The 26,655-nt window shown below is 35.0% G+C and overlaps 2 protein-coding genes across 3 annotated transcripts in view; one reads left to right on the top strand and one right to left on the bottom strand.

The window, feature by feature from the left end:
* LOC137623273 (transient receptor potential channel pyrexia-like) overlaps window positions 1-7,064 on the top strand; it is a 78,728-nt gene extending 71,664 nt beyond the window's left edge. The window contains exons 2-6 of the mRNA XM_068354043.1: window positions 2,769-2,964; window positions 3,227-4,812; window positions 5,632-5,747; window positions 6,152-6,242; window positions 6,641-7,064. Coding sequence (XP_068210144.1) covers window positions 2,946-2,964; window positions 3,227-4,812; window positions 5,632-5,747; window positions 6,152-6,242; window positions 6,641-7,051 — 2,223 coding nt within the window. The 5' untranslated portion in view covers window positions 2,769-2,945 and the 3' untranslated portion in view covers window positions 7,052-7,064. The remainder of the gene's footprint in view (window positions 1-2,768; window positions 2,965-3,226; window positions 4,813-5,631; window positions 5,748-6,151; window positions 6,243-6,640) is intronic.
* Ttc1 (Tetratricopeptide repeat domain 1) overlaps window positions 1-26,655 on the bottom strand; it is a 538,489-nt gene that overhangs the window by 168,805 nt on the left and 343,029 nt on the right. The gene's annotated exons all lie outside the window — the stretch shown is intronic.

The raw sequence follows: 26,655 nt of genomic DNA on the forward strand, positions 1-26,655 counted from the left end.
TTTCCGGTACCCATAATAATAAAACATATAATACAGTAATCATGATAAAAACAACAAAAGCAATAGTAATTCCCCACTGACCATAATCATCAATGCCAACAATGATCATAACCAGAATATTAAAAAATCAAATTAACCAATTCTGTCCTACAATACATCACTACAAAAAAGCTACTACTATTACTACTACTGTAGAGGCATTCAAATTCCACAACCCAATATCAACTGGAAGAGCTATGAATAACCCCCAACAAAGCTTAAACGGCCTAACAAACGACAAACTAATAAGAGGAGACATAAAAAGACTCAAACAAACATAACACTAAAATACCCATCTCATATAAGACATCAACAATAAATCCTCCAAGGAGAATTAGTAGTCGGCGTCTACTTCCACGGTCAAGGCAAGGACGTTGCAGGGAGGAGCGGTGTGTCGCCCTCTGGCTGGAGATTGGTAAACCCTGGCCATTGGGAGTGGGTAAACCCGCTCGTCGTCCCTAGCCAGGGGGCAAAAGTTCCATGGGTACCGCAAGGTGTAAGCCTGTTGCTTCCCAGAAAATTAGTTTTTTTTTTTTTTTTTTTTTTTTTTTTTGCCAGGCGGCGATGCATGAATACATACAACACGTGTGTGAAAAGAATGATGATGGGATTAACACTAAGTGATAGAAAAAGACCAACATGGATACGAGAGAAAACTAAAGTAGAGGATATTCTAATATGTAAGAAGAAATGGACGTAGGCAGGACATATAATAAGAATTTAAGATAATAGTTGTATATAGAGAGTAACAGAATGGGTCCCTCGAGATTGAAAACGAAGCAGGGGAACAAGAAGATAAAGGATTGACGGGCTAAAAAAATTTGCGGGTATAAACTGGCAGAGAAAGACCATAAACAAACGCGACTGTAGGGCTTGTCTGAGACCTTTGCTCTGCAGTGGACTAAGAACGACTGATGTTGATGATGAATATGCTGATGGAATTATCAATAGTAAACCGTGATGAAATAGTCAAGAATTTTCTGTGGAAGCTAATGCCATTTAGAATGCCACTCTCACTTGTGTCTACCATTTATCTTTATTTACTTGATTTTATCTTATTAAAGCATTTATCCCTCTTGCCAGCTATATTCCTAACACTCCCCCCCCCCCCCCCTCGATGCTTTTAGCTTTTCCTTTTGTTCTTTTCCAACAGGTTTCTGAAGGACTGTAATAAAAGCAAAGGCCTATCAGAATATCTCAACACTAGGAACTTTACTTGTATGGTTAAATAAGGACCGGGTTGATAAAAGCTGGACCCGGGCCGGTCCAATGCCAGTCTAAACATGGGATTAATTACAAGTAGAGTAACGAAATTAAATATAATATGTTGAAACACATTGCGCTTTATTAGGTAATATTGTTTATCAGAGATCACTCTTAATTTTCCCAATAATTGCTTTAAATGAAAACAAGCCTTCGTAACTTTACCAAAATTCTGTCCTGTCGAACCTTTGGCATTACAAAACGTTATGTAGTACTAAATATGTTTCATAATAATAAGAGTTGATGGGAAAGAAACGTGGATATACTTCGGTATGGTAATAAAATATAGACCTCGGGTAATACAGTATGCATAGGTGACCTGATGATTCACTGAAAATATTTGGAGATGACTTGGCCTTTTGCAAAGAACGGATAAAAAACCCCAGAAGAAAATTATATAATTTCAAAGATTTTTGGAGAGAAGGATCTACAAAAGCCAGGTAAATGTGGAAGAGGTACTGGAAAAAAAATGACATTTATATCTCGGTAGTGTGAGAGTGAGCAACATAGGGGTGCAATAAGAATAAGTCTCCGGTATTTGACTTGTTGCTGATAAGAAATCTGTGAAGCTACATGAAGCGGTTCATGTGAACGTTTCTGCATATTGGGTTCATCCAATAATACGCAATTAAAAGTCGAAATATGACAGCGACCACTGTTGATTTTTTCTCTGGAGCCACTCATTTTCATAGGCAACTGATTAATGACGAAACAACTATATATATATATATATATATATATATATATATATATATATATATATATATATATATATATAAAAATTATATATATATATATATATATATATATATATATATATATATATATATATATATGCGTGTCGGGAGTAAATATTTTATTTTATATCACATCTTGTGTAATTTTCAGGACATGTCATGGACCTGAGGTAGGAAGTACGTGAACCTGTGAACTTATCTACGTATTTATTTTTTTCCAAAATACAAAATGATCAAAGGGGTACAGTACACCCAAAGCTCATTTTCAAAAATGGAATGAACTAACAGAATTAATTGCATTAATAGGGACAGATACCATACTTCATTTGGCATGATAGTCATCTTAAGGTTATTCTAAAACATGCTTCCTTTCCATTGAAAACATGTCATCATCATCATCTTCTACGCAATGATGCAAAGGGCCTCGGTTAGATTTTGCCAGTTGTCACAATCTTGAACTTTTTAAATCAATACATCTCCATTCATCTCCTACTTCACGCTTCATAGTTCTCAGCCATGTAGGTCTAGGTTTCCAACTCTACTAGTGCCTTGTGGAGCCCAATTGAAAGTATACATACAAATAATTTGTACACACATGTGCATGCAAATACTATTCAAAAATAAATTAAAGTTAAAGGTAATGCATCAAAGCAGATTAATAGAAAAAACACCATATGATGTGGTTTTGAAGCTTCAAATCTCAACTAATTTCTACTTACATACTTGCAGATAATGAAGCCAGCATCCTGACTCATGAAAACAAACCCGTGCTTGCTTTACTTCCATTTTCAATTCCTCTTGATGACAGGAATAATTCTACATAACTACCTTTGAAGATTTATTGAAAACCCACCGTTTTTACACAACTTAAAACTGGAGTCGGTGAAGAACCTCCTCGTAGGCACAATGCTGAATAAAGGGCAAGGTAAGTTCATTTTGAAAACTTTTTTATCTTAAAAGCAAACAGTACATTTAAAAAAACAATATTGCTACTATTTCCATTAGTTTTATCACAAAACGAAGCATTAATCTATGCTTTACATTCGGTTATAAATATGGATGTTTGAAGATGTTTTAGTTTCATCCTAATCTTTAGCAATCAATCCTTCATACTGACTAATTTCTTTAATCTGTTAAAATGTAAATAAAATAAAACACTTGTAATAAGTTTAAATATCCATTTTCAGCCGATGCTAATGGTGCCTCGGCAACAGATCCTTTGTGTGCTTGGGACCCTGATGCTGCTAGACTCCTGAAGGTGGTGGACAGCGAGAATCTAGAAGCTTTGGAAGCCCTCCTAGAATCTGGAGTACACGTGAATGGCCATGGAGGCTCCTTTCATGAAACGGCTCTTCATCGAGCAGCGCAGATACGGTGGACGTCAGGCGTTAGTTTCTTACTTAGCATGGGAGCGTCAGTCTATGCCAAGAACCAGTTTGGTCAGACTCCTCTACATTACGCAGCAGCTTCGAGGTCTACCACCTGTATCAAACTACTCTTGGAGAGCGGCCGACCTGGCGTCTTAGATCACAGAGACATGAGAGGTCACACACCACTCCACGATGCAGCCGCCTCTGGATGCCTTAACGCAGTTAATATCCTTATTAAAACAGGAGCTTTAGTTCATGCAAAAGATGCAAATGGTGAAACTCCATTGCATAAGGCAGCAAAAGCCCGGTCTGTGCCTTCAATGGTAGCACTTCTCAATGCTGGAGCAGAGCTTGGAAGCAAAGATAACAATGGGGAATCTGTACTATCCTATACACTGTTGCAACTCCCGGGAACAATGGATGCAGTCTTTGACCATTGCATTGTCACAAATTCATCAAAAATAAACACCAAAACTTTAGAGGCTTCCATGAATTTCCTTCCGTTAACAGGTTCCTACAAAAAGAATCAAGTGCAGAACTTACAATCATTCGTTGATATGGGTCACGCTAAACTACTAAGCCATCCACTTCTAGAAATATTTTTATTCATCAAGTGGATGAAAGTGAGACGACTTTTTCTCATTGAAGTTATATTTTATCTCTTATATGCAGTACTTACAACTGTTCTGAGTTTCAATAAATTTGTGTGGGACACTAGCTGTAATTCCACAAACGCCTCAGTGTGTGCATGTTCGACGGCTAGCCATGTCAACTGCAGTGCAGGCATTAACCCTCTAGATGAACAAAGTAACCATGCTCTAAAGGGTTTGGTTGTGTTTCAGACTGTACTTATTTTACTACAGCAGCTACTGTCCATCATGCAAAACAAGTTAGCCTGGTTCCGCTCAATATCTGGCGTCCTCCATGTCATCATCGCCCTGCTAGTCTTGCTGGTTGTACCCAGCTGCAGTCCAGAGGAGTGGCAACACCACTTAGCGACATGGCTTCTGCTGCTAATGTGGACGGAATGTATGTTGCTCATCGGGCGTTTCCCCAACTGCGGCATTTATGTGGTCATGTTCCAGAGGGTGGCAACCGTCTTCTTAAAGATCTTTGCCATCTACTTCTGCTTGTTACTTGCCTTCTCCTCAGCATTCTACATAACCCTGAATTGTGCCAAATCTGAGGATGGTGGTGGTGGGTCTAACGTGTTCAAGAATCCTCTACTCACGTTTGTCAAAACACTGACGATGATGATAGGCGAGCTGGACTTCGGAACTGAGTTTGTGAATGGCTTGTCTCACCTTGAATTCACTGGGCACATTATCTACCTCTTCTTTGCTATTCTGGTGTCTATCATTCTGTCAAATCTACTCGTTGCTTTGGCGGTCAACGATGTGCAAGTACGAAACTATTTTTCTCTTTTATTTTAAGATACTTATTGGCCTGATTAGATTATATGAAGTAGTTTATTCCATTTGTTAAGTTTTTTTTTTTTTCATTTCTATATTGAGTATAAAATAAAGTCTTTACAACAATGCTTAATTGAACATAAATATAAGTAAAAATAAAAGAACACTTTGACTTCCTACAAGAAAAAATTTACAGAAAAAAAATATTAGAATCAAATAATATAAATGCAGACTATAGAAATACAACGAATAGTAATGATAAATATCTTATCCCATATGCTTACTAAAAAGGAAATTCCATCTTAGAAGGTAAGGACTTACGTGAGAGAGAGAGAGAGAGAGAGAGAGAGAGAGAGAGAGAGAGAGAGAGAGAGAGAGAGAGAGAGAGAGAGAGAGAGAGAGAGGGCCTATTCTCTGAAGCTTTATCCTATCTAGAATATGTTAACCCGTTCTAGCTTACTTTTATTATCTAGTGCACTTTGTCCTAAATAAGCAAAAGCAATTGAAGGAGAACAAGCACTAACTTTTGTGCCGTATCTTAACCCCCTCTTCCTTGTGCCGTGTCCTTTCTAACCCACCCTTGGATAAATTTCCAACCTTGAACTTCCTTCAGTACCATGTTCAACCAAAACCATCCTTCAGGACAGCATCCTACTTAAAATATCCTAGTGTTGTGTCCTGCCTAGCCCATCTTATTTTATCATGTGCAACTTAACCCAGCCAAAAACTTCACAATCCTTGCCTACTTTATGAAAATGACAAGTAGTAGTTCATTATTTCCTTTATTAAATAACTTCTCAAACTTGACAGGGATTAAGAAATTCTGCTCATCTCGAGAGGCTGATAAAGCAGACGGAGCTGGTGTTCCAGATGGAGAGGAACTGTGCAACTGCCGCTTATATAGCGTCCTACGTTAAAATTCCAAAGTAAGATTTCAAATTTCTTATTCCACAATCCAGATGGTTTATTTTTATGCATAGCAACCAATAAACAAGAAAGGGGTTAGCTCTCTTAGCATAATCTATAATTGCGAACTATTCTCTAAATCAAGGAGTTTGTTTTACTTTTTAATTCATAAATAAGACGCATGTTTGTATTCAAAGAACTAGCTTCTGTATTATTAGTTCCAGATAAGAACCATTTCTGATATCAAAAGGTCTTGCTTCCTTCGTCATAATCTACAGATGAAAACCATATTTGATGTACAAAGGGTTTATCTTCCAGTATTACAATTCATAATTAAGTTTCTTTTTCTTCTTACGTTTCTCTCTTATAGAATGTAAAAATTCCACACATTCCAGGTGTATTAAAGCTCAAAATGTTTTTCCAGATTAAATGACCTACTCATGAAAGCTGCCTATCTTTGCAAACATGCCTGTAATGAATATCGTGTATTTCTCTTTCCAAATCATCCAAAAAAGGTGAGAAATAATCCTGTTTTCAGATAATCCAAAGAAAATTGGAAATAGACATCTTCTAAGATATACAAAATTTAACACTTTAAAAATGAAAATAAATAATACATGAAATGAAATAGATTTAAATGTCACTAGTTTATGAATGCATTTTGACATGCTTCAAGATAATTCAATATTAACAGTCATATACTGTATATAAACCAATGTTCAAAAATTACTGTTTGCTCCCAATTCATTTAGTTTTACACTTAAGACTATATTATATTTGTTTAACATTCCATGAAATTAAACAAACTAGTTCATCTAACTTACATCACTATATGAAAGGTCGCATAGACGCTAGAAACATCACCCAAGAACTAAAAAAAAAATGAAATGCTAAACGTATCTCCTCCTTCCAGTCGACCCAGCTGTTCATAGCGCGGAATAAAAAATGCAAAGAGTACAACCTCCCGTCTCACTTGCTGGTGAACGTCATGGAGTGCCTCCGGACGCGGGAGGTGGACACGACCAACACCAAGAGCAGCATGAAGATCAAGCGGGGCAGTCGCATCCGTAGAGGTGATTACCACCGCAACGACAACGAGGAGGTCAAGGTCAACATCAAGGATCTGGAGGCCAACATGTCCGATATCGTCAGCGAGAAGATGGAGGACATCGTCGAGTCCTATGGGACGCTCAATAAACGGATCTCGACTCTGGAGGACAAGTTGGAGAAGGTTTTAGATCTGCTCCTTAAAAATAACGAGGAGACGCCGCCTCCAGCAATTCCTTTGCAGGATACCGAGGAAGAGGAGGCCTCGGAGTGTTAAGATTCATCACGAAGAAAATATCAAGAGAAATCGTCATATTGTTAGGTTTCTTTACGAGGAAAACAAATATCAATAAGAGACTTCTGATTGTTATGGTTCCGCATGAGGAAAATGTTAGGAGGAGGCCCTCCGATTATTATGATTCCTCATGAGGAAAATATCAAGGAGAAGGCTTTGGATTGTTAAGATTCCTCACGAGGAAAACATCTATAAGAGACCTCAGATTAAGTTCCTTCACGAGGAAAACATCTATAAGAGACCTCAGATTAAGTTCCTTCACGAGGAAAACATCTATAAGAGACCTCGGATTGTCAAGTTCCTCACGAGGAAAATACCAAGAGGAGGCTTTGGATTGTTAAGTTTCCTCACGAGGAAAACATCTATAAGAGACCTCGGATTAAGTTTCCTCACGAGGAAAATATCAAGAGGAAGCCTAGATTGCCAGAATTCCTCTAAAAGAAAAATGAACAAGACAGTGCCATTTTTTAGTTCAATAATCACAAGTATCATCCAGCCTAAAAAGACTAATTCATCCAGGAATCTTTTAGTCTGAATGGCCACTACTACTACTAATTCGCGTTGCTGGCATTCGTGATCAGTGAATGTGATGTTATCTGTGATCTTGTAAATAGAATCTTTATAACACAAATTTTACTATTATTAGATTTAAAGTAGCGTAAATCGCAAGGTAAGCTGAACTTTCACATTTTCTAATGGATGAAAGACCGCACAAGTCACACCATGTGATTGTCATTCTAAAGTGCATTTTATTAAGCTTTCATAGATTCTTTTTTTTATTGAAGGATTATTTGATAGGCTTATGCCCTGAGGTACCATAGTTGGACACTTCTGTTGTGAATGGTTTGTAGGCAAATAGACTTCGTTATTCATAAATGATTATTCAACATAGACAAATAACTTTCATATCTATATAATTCAAAGTGAAATAACTTCCAGTGAATTGCGAAAATTTTAAGTATACTTTGCATTCAAAGTGAAGATATTTTAACTAGATTGTTGTCTATGTATATTTATTTTATATACATAAATAAAAACAGTAGACTTCGAAGTCAAGGAAATTTCAGTACTTGTGTGCATTCATTATACAGCAAATGCCGTTCAAGTGAAGATATTGTAAGTGAACTAGGATTTTTTTTTTCATTACAGTGAAGACATTTTCAGTGAACTGACCCAAACTGGGACTCGGTGGAATCCTTACAACCTGACATGGACAGCTAAAAACTTTCAAATTCAAACCTTTTATCTATCGAAATGTAATGGAAAACCACGATGCAATTGTCATTTGGCAGGAACACGAAAAAGACAAATTCGACAGTTACTGTGGTGTTACTGCTGAAAAAAGGCAAGAAAACTGTGCTTTCAATATCACTACAAGATTAAAACCAGATATGACGAAAGGTGTCTTTCTATTATGAAGTGGTCAGAGTGCACTTATATGGAGACCCTTTTAACAATAAACTGCTTGAATATATATTTGTGAGGGGATGAACTATCACAGCAAACGATCACCCAACAGTGGGATAATGCGAGGGTATACCATGTCCTAGCAAACACGTGAACGAACTAGTGCTTGAACTGAGAAAGAATAGACACCTTATCTGTGATGTTATGTTAGTGCCAACTGTGTATATGGGCTTGTTCAACAGTATTAATGCTAATAAATTTTAGCAATCCTCTTTTAAGAAAATGTTCGTCTCTTTATCCTTGTCTTAACACCTGAGTAATAAAAATGAGAATATTCCACAAAAAAAAATAAGTAAATAAAATAAATAAAATAAAAAGATGAAGGCTATTGGGATAGTTATGAAGAAAAATTTAAACGACAATATCGTAACAAATTTGGTCAATTTACATTTTATCAACTATTATTATTATTATTATTATTATTATTATTATTATTATTATTATTATTATTATTAGTTAGGCTACAACAATGGTTGGAAAATCAAAATGCTTTTGGCCCGACGGCTCCAATAGGGGAAAAAATAGCCCAGTTGGGAAAGGAAATAAGGAAAACAATAAATTATAAATGAGAAGTAATGAATAATGAATATGAAATATCTCAAGATCAGTAACAACGTTAAATAGCTATGTCATATAACCTACTTTATAAACTATGAAGACAGACTCATGTCAGCCTGTTCAACATATAAAACATTTGCAGCATTCTAATAATTTCATTTGCAAGTATTCAAATCAACATACCGGGAGCAATCACCCACGCTATTTACTTAAAGTCTTGGTTAACTCAAACTATTAATAGCGCTAATTCATTTTTTTTTTTTTAAAGAATAATTAAACTCCAGTAACATTCTCCTAAGACTCGGAAAAGGTAGAGAACCATGAATTGATATAATGAGACCTTGCTGGCATTATTATTATTATTATAATTATTATTATTATTATTATTATTATCATCATCATCAATTGCTAAGCTACCCCCCTAATTATTGGAAAAGCAGGATGCTTTAAGCACAGGGGCCCCAACAGGGAAAATAGCCCAGTGAGGAAAGGAAACAAGGAAAAATAAAATATTTCAAGAACGGTAACAGTATTAAAGTAAATATCTCCTACATAAGCTAAAAACTTTAACAAATCAAGAGGAAGAGAAATAAGATAGAAGGCCACCATTATCTAACAAGGACAGTTGTTGGCCTTCTGACAAACCCATAAACATAAAAGAAAATCTATACATCATAAATATACAAAGTATAAACAAACATAGGTTTTTATCAAATTAATTAACGGGATTCTACATCGACATTTTCTTAAAAAAGACTGAAAGATTGTTACCAAAACTACTGCAAGAGGCCACACAACAAATCTGAGATACAAATGGTGTGTACCAACTTCGCATCAGACTAGTCAAATTCTACAGAAGAAACTTTTGTTATTCAAATAAAAAAAAATAACTCACAACCTATGCTAAAAATAGCTACATAAACACCGAATGAATTTTAACAAACTATCTCATATATTAGATAATGGTCATTCTTAAATATCATAAATTGCAGATTCTTTTCAAGGATAAATGTAAAATAACCACGTCCTTTCAATTTCCACAGTTTCTTGGCATTCATCAAATCATCATTACATTTTCAATTTCTTCAGTAAGAACATAATTCTTTGTTTTGTGTGGTTTCTCACAAGAGGTTACTTTTTAGGTTGTGGCAAAGTAGCTGTTAGACACTAACGGAGAGGCGAGGTGAATGCAAGTGAAGTTTACTCAACAGATAACGAGCTCATATACAAACCAGTTCTGTTTTCGTCCACTTGCATACAATCTGCTTTTCAATCATTTTCTCCGTATCTTTGTGTAACCCAAGCTTTGCACTCGCCCTCGTATCTATTTCTCTCACGAAGTCTTCTCTGCCTTTCAACCTTTAAAGCCCTTTTGGGCACTGCTAAGACAGTTTAGTTCAAGGTAGAGATTTGTTTATGGAAAAGGTTTAAATTTCCTCTCTCCTTTGTTTACATGGTACAGTATACTCAACGCAACGAGAAACGACTGATTATTATTATTATTATTATTATTATTATTATTATTATTATTATTATTATTATTATTATTATTATTATTTGCTAAGCTACAACCCTAGTTGGAAAAGCAGGATGCTATAAGCCCAGGGGCCCCAACAGGGAAAATAGCTCAGTGAGGGAAGGAAACAAAGAAAAATAAAATATTTTAAGAACAGCAACAAGATTAAAATAAATATCTCCTATATAAACTATAACAAACTTTAACAAACTAAGAGGAAGAGAAATAAGATAGAATAGTGTGCACAAGTGTACCCTCAAGCAAGAGAACTTTAACCCACAAGACAGTGGAAGACCATGGTACAGAGGCTATGGCACTACCCAAGATTAGAGAACAATGGTTTGATTTTGGAGTGTCCTTCTCCTAGAAGAGCTGCTTACCATAGCTAAAGAGATTCTTCTACCCTTACCATGAGAAAAGTTGCCACTGAACAATTACAGTGAACTAAAAAGAATTGTTTGGTAATCTCAGTGTTGTCAGGTGTATGAGGACAGAGGAGAATGTGTAAAGAATAGGCCAGACTATTCAGTATGTGTGTGTGTTTAGGCATAGGGAAAATGAACCGTAACCAGAGAGAAGGCACCTGGATTTAACGGGCTAGCCATCTTGCTCTGGCGATCAGCCGGACTGCAGTTTTATTATTATTATTATTATTATTATTATTATTATTATTATTATTATTATTATTATTATTTGCTAAGCTACAACCCTAGCTGGAAAAGCAAAATGCTATAAGCCCAGGGGCCCCAACAGGGAAAATAGCCCAGTAAGGAAAGGAAAGAAGGAAAAATAAAATATTTTAAGAAGAGTAACATTAAAATAAATATTTCCTATATAAACTATGAAAACTTTAACAAAACAAGAGGAAGAGAAATTAAATAGAATAGTGTGCCTGATTGTACCCTCAAGCAAGAGAACTCTAACCCAAGACAGTGGAAGACCATGGTACAGAGGCTATGGCACTACCCAAGACTAGAGAACAATGGTTTGATTTTGGAGTGTCCTTCTCCTAGAAGAGCTGCTTACCAGAGCTAAAGAGTCTCTTCTACCCTTACTAAGAGGAAAGTAGCCACCGATCAAGCTCGATAGTTTCTTGTAGTTTTTGAAACCTCACCTACCTTGTCAGCAAAGGATGGGAAGTTTGGGAAAGCCTATAAGTCTACATGCAGAGTCATCTGCAGCTATTACTTGACCCTCCCTGGTTCTGGCTTGGGGAGAGGGGTTTGGATGCCGATCATATGTATATATGTTAAGTATCTAGGACACTGTCCTGCTAGGTAATATATATATATATATATATATATGTATATATATATATATTATATATATATATATATGTATGTATGTATATATATATATATATATATACTGTATGTGTGTATATATATATTTTTTCACTGTTCATATTTATATACATACATACATACACACACATTTATATATATATATATATATATCTATACATATAGTATATATATATATATATATATAGTATATATACTGTATATATATATATAGTATATATACTGTATATATATATATAGTATATATATACTGTATATATATATATACATATATATACAGTATATATATACTGTATATATATATATATATATATATACAGTATATATATATATATATATATATACATACATAAACGGCTGTATATCCGAAACTATTTTAACTTTTGTTTCAATGCATATTTCCTGCATAAAGGTTTCCCTTATCTTGAACATAGCATATGAGCAGTCCTCTCACTCTCATATGCCAGACTGATGCTGCTACACTATCTGACAAGCACACACTCACGATTCACAATGGACCGCTCCCTTGCTTCAAGCTTGCCATATGGCCACCTTGGAAGAATAGGGGAGAGAGAGAGAGAGAGAGAGAGAGAGAGAGAGAGAGAGAGAGAGAGTTGAAAGCAGGCCCATGATCTGTAGAGACGTAGCATCCATCTGTGGGGGAATCTGTTTCAAACCAGTTGCCCTTCCCTATCGTCCCTTTCTCGCTGCATTGAGTTTAGTGCACACTTTCCCAATACCATCTGGATTAACCCCTTCTCAGGTGCGGTAGTCAAACTGGAGATGCCAGAAAGGTATTCTAGATGAAGGCAAAAACAATGATAAGCTTTAATGTAAATCATGAATAATGGAGAGAAAGAGAGGGACAATTACAACGACTTCATAGTCAGGTTAGAAATGACTAGTGCATCAAACAACTAACATTTAAGAATCCAAGATGATGTATAAGAATTGACGCTTTTTTTATTATTATTTAAGGGGGAGATTAACCAGTCTAATGAGTCAAACTCGATTCTTACAGACCTGGACCGATTTATATCGAGAAGAAAAATATTTTCCATGTTCATGTTAAATAACTGAATAAAATAAAATATATATTAAATATGTATCAAAATATATTAAATATAATGGATAAAAAGTAAACTATGAGGTAAAATTCTGTGATGAATAGAAATCTAAATCTTGTCTATAAAACCCATGCTTCTTAAAAAACTTAAAATCCTAAAAACTTGGAAATTCTCGAGTATGAAAGATCAATAAAACTTCTCTCACCAAAGCATAATTGTCTTTCTCTTTAAAAAAAAAACTTACTTTACAATTGATAAAAATATATTTTAGGGTTAGAATACACTATGACTCATTGCACCTGGGTACTGCTTCACGAGGTGTGCACATCATACTGTCTTCCTTTCTCTTTGTAATGATAATTTCCAGAGAAACAACTGTCTATTTCTTTTAATCTATTACTATCAGACTCATAATTGACTATGTCAGTGTGGTCACAAAAAGTGGATAATTCAGAATTGTTTGTTCTAAATATATATGACAACAGTTAAATCATCCTAACAAGGCATAAAAACTGGGAACGGAGATGAGAGAGAATTTATTTTAAAGAACTTTACCAAAACATCTGCAAACGAAATGGCTAAATATTGGAGAAGTTTTCACTACCGTTTCTATATTTTGTGCTGTATATTTCATTGGACGGATACTTACCAATAGATTTGAAATAAACCTTTTCCAATTGCTATAAATTTCTGAGGAAATTATCTTTTTAGCAGTAAAGAGAACGAGGTGGGAACAAAATATATTTACGCGAGTATACCAAGTAATATTCTCACCAAAGAAAACGTTATGTTATACATCTCAGCGATGGTGAACTTCGTCAATTTTCAATAGAAAACTCTCTTAAGAAAGCAAATTTGAATGATTGAAAAAAGCTTCAGTCGGAAAATGCTAATTAATAAGATTGTCTGAGAATTATAATTAATAAAATACTTAAGGAAGTTCGTTAACTGCAACAATATATAACAAAAGTAGATGTAAGTAACCCCTATTAAGGACTAGCCTGACAAGGTGGAGAAGGCGAGAGTTATCCACCAGGACTTATGTTAACGATTTCTGCAAAAGGATTTGGGAACCATTACATCCTAATTTAACTTAACATTGTACATTATAACTTGTACCTAAGATGAAGTATTCAGACTCTAAATTGGATCAACTATGAGCAACCTTGTGTAGTAATCTAAGGTATATGGGAAAATTGAATAATAATGCATTTTTTGGGGGGAAAATTGGGAAAATTGAATGATAATGCATTTTATTTTTGGGGGAGATTGACTCTCTTCGTAATAATCAATAATGTACTTTTAACGTAATCGTGGCGGCCGTGGATTGAATACTACGACAATATTATTAATTTATTGAAAATGAGAAAATAAAGAGAAAAATACTTGATTATACAAAATATGCCCATTGAAGCTAGAGTGTCTCTTTAATAAGTAAGGTCATAAGTAAGCTTATCAGTAGGATTTACATCTACTGAAGGAAATTATGTACTTAAATATCAAGAGGATACTAAAAAACAATGACCCTTCAATCAAGAGCGATAACAATTAAGAGTAATTGTGAAGCATTTTGAACCATTCATATACAATAACCAACGAAGAATAATTTCTTAACGGTATAAGGAAAGCCATTCACGAGTGTATCTGTAAGTTCATGCTTAGAGAGAGAGAGAGAGAGAGAGAGAGAGAGAGAGAGAGAACATTTTGAATATGATAAGATCATTTTAGGTGAGAGAGAGAGAGAGAGAGAGAGAGAGAGAGAGAGAGAGAGAGAGAGAGAATTTTGAATATGATAAGATCATTTTAGGTGAGAGAGAGAGAGAGAGAGAGAGAGAGAGAGAGAGAGAGAGTGAAAATAGTTTATATATTTTCATCATACTAAACAATGGGGCACAGTTTAAACTGGCTTAATAATTACTTGTCCAAAATTCAAACGAACAACGTCATAATTTAGAATTGAAAATTTTTTTTCTAAGCAAATGTAAGCAATCAATTGTGATAAGATTAACGTATTACATAAATTCGAGATTATTATTATTATTATTATTATTATTAACAGCCAATCTACACCAACAATTGTAACAGCAGGATGTTATATGCCCAAGGGCTACAAAAGGGAAAAATATCCTAGAGAGGAAAGGAGACATGAAAATGAATAAAGTTCAAGAAAAGTAATGAATAATAAGAATAAAATATTTTACGAACAACATTAAATTAGACATTGAACATTTCAGTTTTTTAACAATTTTAACACAAATGGGATGAACATCGGTAAATTTCACAAGAAATCTCAAAATTATTGGATCTTTAGTTGGTCTACGTTATTGGGATTACAAAGCAGGACGTTATCAAGAAAACGTCAAAATCATATCATTATTCATTAAATAATGCAAAACCAGGTCTCATATGACTCATGATTTTATGAACTAGGACAGCATCGTTTTCATTGATTCAATAGAAATTTACATAGCAATTAACTAAAGATGAAATATAGATTGGATTGATTTTCTCTACGCAGAAAATCGAATTCTAGCATAATCCCAAAATTTGTATATCATGTCTATTTAAAAAGTAGAAGCAAAAGGCTTAACATATGAACATTCATTCATTATTTATGCATGATATATATATATATATATACATACATACATATATATATATATATATACATGTATATATATACATGTATATATATATATATATATATACATATATATATATATTTTATATATACATATATATATATATATATATATTTATATATATACATATATATATGTATATATAAAATATATATATATATATATATATAAATATATATATATATGAATATATATATATATATATATGAATATATACATATATATAAATTATATATATATATATATATATATATTATATATATATACAAATATATATGAATATATATATAATTATATATATACATTAAAATATATGTATAAATATATATATGTATATATATATTTATATATATATATATATATGTATATATATATATATATATATAAATATATATATATATATATATATATATATATATTATTTTGTGTCTAACATTTCTAAAATCCAGGATCAACAATTTCTAGCAAAGAGCAGAGGAAGGACACACACCAGGTAACTTTATAAAGTGGAAAAAGCTTTTGTATATCACCATGATCAGAAAAACTATAATAGGCAGGACCACCCATACTAGGTTGGATTGCTGTGAGCCATCAGACAAGTCTCCCATCATCACCAATCCACAGCTGGCCAGCGTTGTGATGAAAACTGGGATTGTCAGAATCGACTCACTGCACAGACTTAATAAAGGGAATTTTGGTATATCACCATCTTGAAGTAACATCTTTAAAACAGCAGGATCATGACCTAGCAAGGAGTGGAAGAAGCACACACCAGGTTACTTCAGAGATACCATTAATAAATTAAACAATAGAAAATCGACATTTTATTATTATTATTATCATTATTATTATTATTATTATTATTAATTGCTGGGTTACAACCCTAGCTGGAAAAGCAAGATGATATGGGCCCAAGGCCTCCATCAGTGAAAATAATCCAGTAAAGAAAGGAAATAAATATACTACAAGAGAAGTAATTAACAATGGAAACAAAATATTTTAAGAACAGTAACAACAATAAAATAAATCTTTCATATTTAAACTATTATAACATAAAAAACAATGGGAAGAGAAATAAGATAGAACAGCGTGCCCAAGTGTACCCTCAAGCAAGAGAACTCTACCTCAAGACATTGGAAGACCATGGTACAGAGGCTATGGCACTACCCAAGACTAGAGAACTGCCTCTATAATTCCTTCAACTAACACTATCGTGTTTCCATAATTTTCAAATTTTGCTCTATTATAATTAGTACTCATGTACGTGACCCGTCAAAAACGACGGGTACATATTTAAATTGATATGCAAACACACGCACAACAAGGCAGTTTCAGCAATTTGTGGGAGAGTGTAGTTCCCTCGTGTACCTCTCTGGGTACCCACTCTCACCATGGAATGGTACTCCCTCTTCCCCTACCTGAGGGACGGGGAGAGACAGAGTAGGAATACGCCTAGCAATGCCACTGAGCGTGATTGAAAAATTTATGCACACACACATGCACACACACGCACAAACACACACACACACACACACACACACACACACATATATATATATATATATATATGTACACATACATATACCAAGGGACTTCCCCCAATTTTGGGGGGTAGCCAACATCAAACAAATGAAACAAAAAAGGGGACCGCTCCTCTCTACGTTCCTCACAGCCTGACACGGGACTCGACCGAGTTCAGCTGGTACTGCTAGGGTGCCACAGCCCACCCTCCCCCGCCATCCACCACAGATGAAGCTTCATAACACTGAATCCTTATCAGTCATCTAAGGCACCGGAGGAAGCAGCAGGGCTTACCGGAACTGCGTCACAATCGCTCGCCATTCATTCCTATTTCTAACACGCTCTCTTGACTCTCTCACATCTATCCTCCTATCACCCAGAGCTTTCTTCACTCCATCCATCCACCAAAACCTTGGCCTTCCTCTTGTACCTCTCCCATCAACTTTTGCATTCATCACCTTCTTTAGCAGACAGCCATTTTCCATTCTCTCAACATGGCCAAACCACCTCCACACATTCATATTCACTCTATCTGCTAACTCATTTCTTACACCCGTTCTCACACTCATCACTTCGTTCCTAACCCTATCTACTCGAGATACACCAGCCATACTCCTTAGACACTTCATCTCAAACACATCCCCGTCACTTTCATTCCCCAAAATTCCGATCCATACATCACAGTTGGTACAATCACTTTCTCGTATAGAACTCTCTTTACATTCATGCCTAACCCTCTATTTTTTACTACTCCCTTAACTGCCCGCAACACTTTGCACCCTTCATTCACTCTGACGTACATCTGCTTCCACTCCACCATTTGCTGCAACAACAGATCCCAAGTACTTAAACTGATCCACCTCCTCAAGTAACTCTCCATTCAACATGACATTCAACCTTGCACCACCTTCCCTTCTCGTACATCTCATAACCTTACTCTTACCCACATTAACTCTCAACTTCTTTCTCTCACACACCCTTCCAAATTCTGTCACTAATCGGCCAAGCTTCTCTTCCGCGTCTGCAACCAGTACAGTATCATCCGCAAACAACAGCTGATTCACCTCCCATTCATGGTCATTCTCGTCTACCAGTTTCAATCCTCGTCCAAGCACTCGAGCATTCACCTCTCTCACCACTCCATCAACATACAAGTTAAACAACCACGGCGACATCACACATCCCTGTCTCAGCCCCACTCTCACCGGAAACCAATCGCTCGCTTCATTTCCTATCCTAACACATGCTTTACTACCTTTGTAGAAACTTTTCACTGCTTGCAACAACCTTCCACCAACTCATATAACCTCATCACATTCCACATTGCTTCCCTATCAACTCTATCATACGCTTTCTCCAAATCCATAAACACAACATACACATCCTTACCTTTTGCTAAATATTTCTCGCATATCTGCCTAACTGTAAAAATCTGATTCATACAACCCCTACCACTTCTAAAACCACCCTGTACTTCTAAGATTGCATTCTCTGTTTTATCCTTAATCCTATTAATCAGTGCTCTACCATACACTTTTCCAACTACACTCAACAAACTAATACCTCTTGAATTACAACACTCATGCACATCTCCCTTACCCTTATATAGTGGTACAATACATGCACAAACCCAATCTACTGGTACCATTGACAACACAAAACACATATCAAACAATCTCACCAACCATTCAAGTACTGTCACACCCCCCTCCTTCAACATCTCAGCTTTCACACCATCCATACCAGATGCTTTTCCTACTCTCGTTTCATCTAGTGCTCTCCTCACTTCGTCTCTTGTAATCTCTCTCTCATTCTCATCTCCCATCACTGGCACCTCAACACCTGCAACAGCAATTATATCTGCCTGCCTATTATCCTCAACATTCAGTAAACTTTCAAAATATTCCGCCCACCCTTTCCTTCCCTCCTCTCCTTTTGACGACCTTGCATTTCCATCTTTCAATGTCTCTTCAATTCTTAAGCCAGCCTTCCTTACTCGCTTCACATCTTTCCAAAACTTCATAATCTCTTCATATGAATGACCCAATCCTTGACCCCACCTCAGGTCAGCTGCCCTCTTTGCCTCACTTACCTTGCGCTTTACTTCCACATTTTTCTCTCTATATTTTTCATAATTCTCTACACTATTACTCTGCTGCCATTCTTCAAAAGCCCTCTTTTTCTCTTCCACTTTTACCTTCACTCCTTCATTCCACCATTCACTGCCCTTCCTCATGCTGCCTCCAACAACCTTCTTGCCACACACATCACTTGCAACCCCAACAAAATTTTCTTTGACTAACTTCCACTCCTCCTCTAAATTACCAGTTTCTCTTACTTTCACTTCGTCACATGCCATTTACAACCTTTCTTGATATTTACTTTTTACCCCCGGTTTTATTAGCTCTTCAACCCTCAATAGCTCATATATATATATATATATATATATATATTCATATATATGTGTGTGTGTTTGTGTGTGTTTATGTGTGTGTGTAACCAGACATTTGCTTTTTATTATACGGGAGAGATTATTATTATTATTATTATCATTATTATTATTATTATCATGAGTTAAATCTATAAAATTTCGCTTATATAGGCTGACACTGAGACAGGAGGAGGGGGCATTAAGCGCAGCTGCACCGTGAAATAAAATTCAAGAAGAGTCCGGTAACAGCAGTGAAAGAAAAGTCAAAGGTCCAAATCAAGGCTGCAAACATTCTTCAGGTATGTCTACAGTGCGCCGCGTGAGATGCGAGATTGCTAGTATTATGTATTTGTTATTATTCTACTTATTACACTAAATTTTACAATTATTATTACTAAAACTACTATAAAAATTCTTCTTAATCTTATCATCATCAAATCAACTTACGAATATCTGTCTCCTTACAAGAAAAAGGTAGTAGATTGGCTAAGGCACCACCCACCAGTTGAGATACTACTGCTATAGAGTTTATAAGGTCCTCTAATTGGTCAGAGGATGCTACATTTGACAGTACTACATTGGATCCCTCTGGTTACGGATAATATTTCCTTTGCCTACACATAAACCGAATAGTCTTTACACATTCTGCTTTTTCCTTATACACCTAACAATACTTAGATAACCGATTCTTCAATCAAGGGGTTAAATACTGCACTGTAATTATTGAGTAGGTACTTTCCTTTAAGCAAAAGTAGAAGAGACTCTTTTTAGCAGCTCTCCTATGAGGACACTTCAAAATCAAACCAATTGGCTTATTGAGTAAGTCTTTAAAGATTTTCGGTGATCAATCTATTCTGAAGAAGTGTTTTATTTTTTTCATCCTAACTTGTTTCGAGTATTGTTCTCCTGTCTGGTCTTCAGCTGCAGATTCTCATCTTAATTTGTTGGACAGAAACTTACGGTCTATTAAATTTCTTATTCCTGATCTAGATATTAATCTCTGGCACTGTCGTTCAATTAGTTCATTATGCATGTTGCATAAGATTTTTCATAATTCTGATCATTCTTTACATTCAGATCTTCCCGGACAATTCCATCCTGTTCGTAATACTAGGTATGCAGTTAATTCTAATAGCAAGGCCCTCTCCATCATAAGGCTCAATACTACACAGTACTCTAGAAGTTTTATTCCAGTTGTAGAATAATATTTCTAATCGTGTAGTTGAATCAGCAGAACTTCAAAAGTTCAAACTCGCAGCAATCATTTTTATGTTGAACAGGTTGAAATATATCTTTTTATAGTTTACATATCAAATATGTTTTGATGTTACTGATTTTAAAATATTTTATTTTAATTGTTCATTATTTCTCATATCATTTATTAATTTCCTTCTTTCCTCTCATCAAAGGCTATTTTTGCCTGTTGGAGCCCTTGGGCTTATAGCATTTTGCTTTTCCAACTAGGGTTGTAGCTTAGCTAATAATAATAATAATAATAATTATAATAATAAAAATAATAATAATAATAATAATAATAATAATAATAGTCTTGGGTAGTGCCATAGCCACTGTATCATGGCCTTCCAGTGCCTTGGGTTAGAGTTCTCTATTAGTTTTCTTATTACCTTTCTTCACAGGGCTATTTTCATTATTGGAGGGCTTGGGCTTATAGCATCCTGTTTTTCTTATAGGATTGTAGTTTAGCAAGTACTACTGCTACTACTACTACTACTACTACTACTACTACTACTACTAATAATAATAATAATTTTAACTAACTGAACTCGGAACAGATATTGTTTATGAGATCGGCATTATCCCTCGTTGATGTCGCTCACTATCACGTAGTTCACTGTAATGTTGCTACATTTAACATAATATTTAAGAAGGCTACATGATAACCGTGTCATTTCATTTGTAGATATCACTATGGAATTTGGTAAGAACAGAGAAACTGTTTCCCATCTATCCTTGAAATTTTCACTTGGATTTATGAATTATTCTAGGAACAATTTACTCATATCAACATGAAAATTGTTATGAACAACGTAAATATCCATCCCACAAAACCCTGAAAATTTCATTTAGATATGTGAAATATTCTATGAGTAATTTACGGCGCCACCGAAAATCGGCCTCCCGCGGCTATCGTAAAATTGCTACGGTGACTTTTCTATGGCAAGTATCAATACGGAAATTGATATTAATGTAGTTCACATAACACCCATCAAACTCCGTGAAAATTATGTAGATATCTATTAAACTCTACGAGTAGTTTGCTCGTCCTCACTGATTTTTTAGATAAAACTCGTCATTTACGACCAAAAGTGACAGCCAGGGCATGCCTATATCAGGTATGAACAAGAAAATTGGTAGAAGCAAACCTTATACACATCTCAACAATCCCTTAAAATTTCATTTGAATATATATATTGATATAGTAGTTATTGACTCCGCCGCCGAAAATATCTGCTGCTACCACCCACACCACCACCCACCCACCACCTCCGATCCGAAATCTTTAGTTAAGGAATGACTGAGCTACAGGTTGGGTGAGATATCTTAAAAAAATGTTGGCATTTCATATAAGGTCACTCTCTTCGATCGCGACTTGTTAAAGTATTTATAGTTATATTGAAAATATTTATTCTAATGTTGTTACTCTTTTTAAGATATTTTATCTTTCCTTTCCTCACTGGGCTACTTTCCCTGTTGGAGCCCCTGGGCTTATAGCATCCTGCTTTTCCAACTAGCGTTGTAGCTTAGCAAGTAATAATAATAATAACTAGAGGGACACTCAGTGGAGAGTAGTCTTCCGTGGCGCAGCTTATTTCTCGACCTTTAGCTCGACCTTGACCTTGACTTTTGAGCTGGGACTTTCAAAATTGAATCAATTCCACGTCTCAACATAACGATTAACCCTTGAAAGTTTCATTACTCTATGAGTGAAATAGTGGCCAGGAAGGTTCCCACACAAACAGAAAGACAAACGGGGCCGAAAACATAACCTCCTCCCAACGTCGTTGGCGGAGGTAATAATAATAGAATCCCACAATAAGTAGAGACAGGCAAAAGAGAGGAAGTGGTCACTGCAGGTTCTGTGGTCACGGGTCTTCTTCCTGAGATCAAGGAAGGCTGTCATTTTGTCGTGGTCAAATATCATCTTAAAAGGAAGTGATGGCATTTGGAGACCCTCACTCACATTTTAATTTTAAATCCTTTGTTTGCAGTGCACAGACAACTCTCTTATTTGAATTTTTATCTTTGTTAAATCCTTCCATCAGAATTATGATCTTTTGATAGTGACGAAAGCAATTTTCGGTTTCGAAGATGATGATATAGAATGTTTAAGTTATTACCATATGTATAAGGGCCTGTACATATTTCAAGATATATATTTGGATGATGAATGATTTCCATAAAGAACATTTCACAAAAAAAAAAAAAAAAAAAAAAAAAAAAAAAGGTAAAAGTAACTGGATAAAAATTACTTATACATCCACCAGGACAGACACACACATATTTAGGAAGTAAGTTGGCCAGGGCACCAGATACCAGTTGAGATACTACCGTTAGAGAATTATGGGGTCCTTTGACTGGCCAGACAGTACAACAGTGGATCCTTCTCTCTGATTACGGTTCATTTTCCTTTGCCTACACATACACCGAATAGTCTTGAATATTCCTCATACACCTAACAACACTGAGATTACTAAACAATTCTTCTTCCCCCAAGGGGTTAACTACTGCACTGTAATTGTTCAGTGGGTACTTTCCTCTTGGTAAGGGTAGAAGAGACTCTTAGATATGGTATGCAGCTCTTCAATGAGAAGGACACTCCAAAATAAAACCATTGTTCTCTAGCCTTGGATAATGCCATAGCCTCTGTACTATGGTCTTCTACTGTCATGGGTTAGAGTTCTCTTGCTTGAGGGTATACTCGGGCACACTATTCTATCAAATTTCTCTTCATCTAGTTTTGTTAAAGTTTTATAGTTTATATAGGAAATGTCTATTTTAATGTTACTGTTCTTAAAATATTTCATTTTTCCATGTTTCCTTTCCCGACCGAGATATTTCCCCTGTTGGAGCCCCTGGGCTTATACCATCCTGCTTTTCCAACTAGGGTCGTGGATTAGCAAGTAGTAGTAGTAGTAGTAGTAGTAGTAGTAGTAGTAGTAGTAGTAGTAATAATATACACACAACATACGCGCACACATATAATATCCATACATATACACACACACACACACTATATATATATATATATATATATATATGGTATATGTATATATATGTATATATACATATATATATATATATGTGTATATATACAGATATATAATATAAATATATATATATACAAATATATATATATATATATATATATATATATAACCGAACTATAAATTCTTAACATCTGCTATTACGGACATACAAATTATGCAAAAGGGTGTGTCTGGTTATCTTACCTAATGACGGACAGTATAAAACATAAAAACGAACTTGCAGCAATATTGCAGATACACGAATACCTTAACAAAGCTATATCAATTTTTCACAATATGCTCTTTTCCCATTCGGAATGGGTGGCACCAAAAAAAAAAGGACACAGAATTCAGTCTCCACGCAAGACTTTAAGGGAGTGAGGTTGTAAATCCTATTCCCTAACAATTACTGGGAACTATTCACGGGTATGCAAACTCGTTAACGATAACTGAGGAGAGGACCTGGCCCCAAAAATCGTCAGCCGAGTACTGCACCACTCGGCTATGGAAATCACTGAACCGTCCTTAGCTAGCACAATTATATTGCTGATATATGAATATGAAATTATAAATATCCATATACGTGACACACACACACGCATATATATATATATATATATATACTACAGTATATATATATATATATACTACAGTATATATATATATATATATAAGTGTGTGTGTGTGTGTGTATGTGTGTGTGTGTGTATACTGTTCCAAAGTGCCTTGAGTTTTCTGTTCTCATTAGGTCATTCTGGATAAAGAATCTATGTCTTCCCTTAATCTCGCTGCGACCCAACAGGATAGACCAACTACCAGGTAAATAAGTACCTTGCTATAACAAAATATGGCATTTTCAAGGAACTAATGGACAGGACGTAGTAATTTAGTGGAAGAGTTAGTGACACGCTATATATATATATATATATATATAGATAGATAGATAGATAGAGAGAGAGAGAGAGAGAGAGAGAGAGAGAGAGAAGAGAGAGAGAGAGAGAGAGAGAGAGAACTTCAAGTAAGTCAATGTCACCCGTACTTTTTAGCATTATTCTGAAATGTATGACAATTTATCACTCCAAACTAATACGAGCTTTATCAGCATTTTCATCTCATCCAAATAAGGATAAAATCTTTATGAATTAAGACTATTTTGAACCCAATTTTAGAGAATTAGACTTTAAATCCCTCAAAGAAAAGTACAAAATAATTGTACTAAGCAATTTGAATAACTACTCTTTCCTTACATCCTTGGAGCACATAAAACAGCGATGCAATAACACATTTACAAATAAAACTTGCAATGCATCAAAGACTACCGTGACAAAAAAAAAAAAAAAAAAAAAAAAAAAAAAAAAAAAAAAAAAAACTTGGCTTATTTAATATCAATGACTTTCCGGGTATGGTCATATCTGAACCGAGAAACATGACTGACGAAACATCTAAGAAGCATGACTAATTGTCATCAGCTTCGAACGTCGGCGAACTGCCTTTGATAAAAGCTGCATAAATTTCCTATAATTTATTAGATATTGCTAATACTGTGGTGAGTGAACATCTCTGGGATATGTTACGTATTATTGTGGAATCATTGAGGCAACCTACTGAATATGGGGTTGTATTCTTCTTGTATTTTTTAAATGTTTTAATCAAAAATAAGTTTACCTTCTAGATGGTTGGTTTGGACTACCAGCTGTCGAAAGTCAAACGTTTATACACTTTCATTCATTTTTACACATGTATTAAATGTATGGAAAAGAGAGAGAGAGAGAGAGAGAGAGAGAGAGAGAGAGAGAGAGTTCAATTCAAAAGTCAAAAAAGTCAAAGACTATTCCTCCTAATTCTTGAAATGTATGGGTATTTATTACACCAAACTAATACAAGTTTTATCAATATATTCATCCCATCCAAGATAAGGATAAAATTCATATGAATGTGATTGTTACGAATCCAAATTTTAAATAATTAGACTCTTAATGCTAAAAAAGAAAATAAAAAGACTCTAAAATGCTAAAAAAAAAAAAGAAAAACGTACAAAAGAATTGTTATGGGGTCCTTTTACTGGCCAGACAGTACTACGTTGGATCCTTCTCTCAGAATACGGTTCTTTCCCTTTGCCTACACATACACCAAATAGTCTGGCCTATATTTTACAGATTCTCCTTTGTCCTCATACACGTGACATCACTGAGATTGCCAAACAATTCTTCTTCACCCATGGGGTTAACTACTGCACTCTAATTGTTCAGTGGCTACTTTCCTCTTGGTAAGAGTAGAAGAGACTCTTTAGCTATGGTAAGCAGTTCTTCTAGGAGAAGGACACTCCAAAATCAAACCATTGTTCTCTAGACTTGGGTAGTGCCATAGCCTCTGTACCATGGTCTTCCACTGTCTTTAGTTAGAGTTTTCTTGCTTGAGGATACACTCAGGCACATTATTCCCTCTAATTTCTCTTCTTCTTGTCTTGTTAAAGTTTTTATAGTTTAAATAGGATATATTTATTTTAATGTTGTTAATGTTCTTTACGTACTTTATTTTTCCTTGTTTACTTTCCTCACTCGGCTATTTTCCCTGTCGGGGCCCCTGGGCTTATGACATGCTTTTCCAACTAGGGTTGTAGCTTAGTAAGTAAGTAAGTAAGTAAGTAAGTAATAATAATAATAATAATAATAATAATAATAATAATAATAATAATAATAATAATAATAATAATAATAATAATAATAATAATACTCTTTCCGTACATACTTTGAGCAAATAAAACAAAGGTGCTTTAAAATATTTACAAATAGACCTTACAATGCATCAAAGA

The sequence above is a fragment of the Palaemon carinicauda genome, chromosome 30 (genome assembly GCF_036898095.1).
Source record: "Palaemon carinicauda isolate YSFRI2023 chromosome 30, ASM3689809v2, whole genome shotgun sequence".
Taxonomy (NCBI): Eukaryota; Metazoa; Arthropoda; class Malacostraca; order Decapoda; family Palaemonidae; genus Palaemon; species Palaemon carinicauda.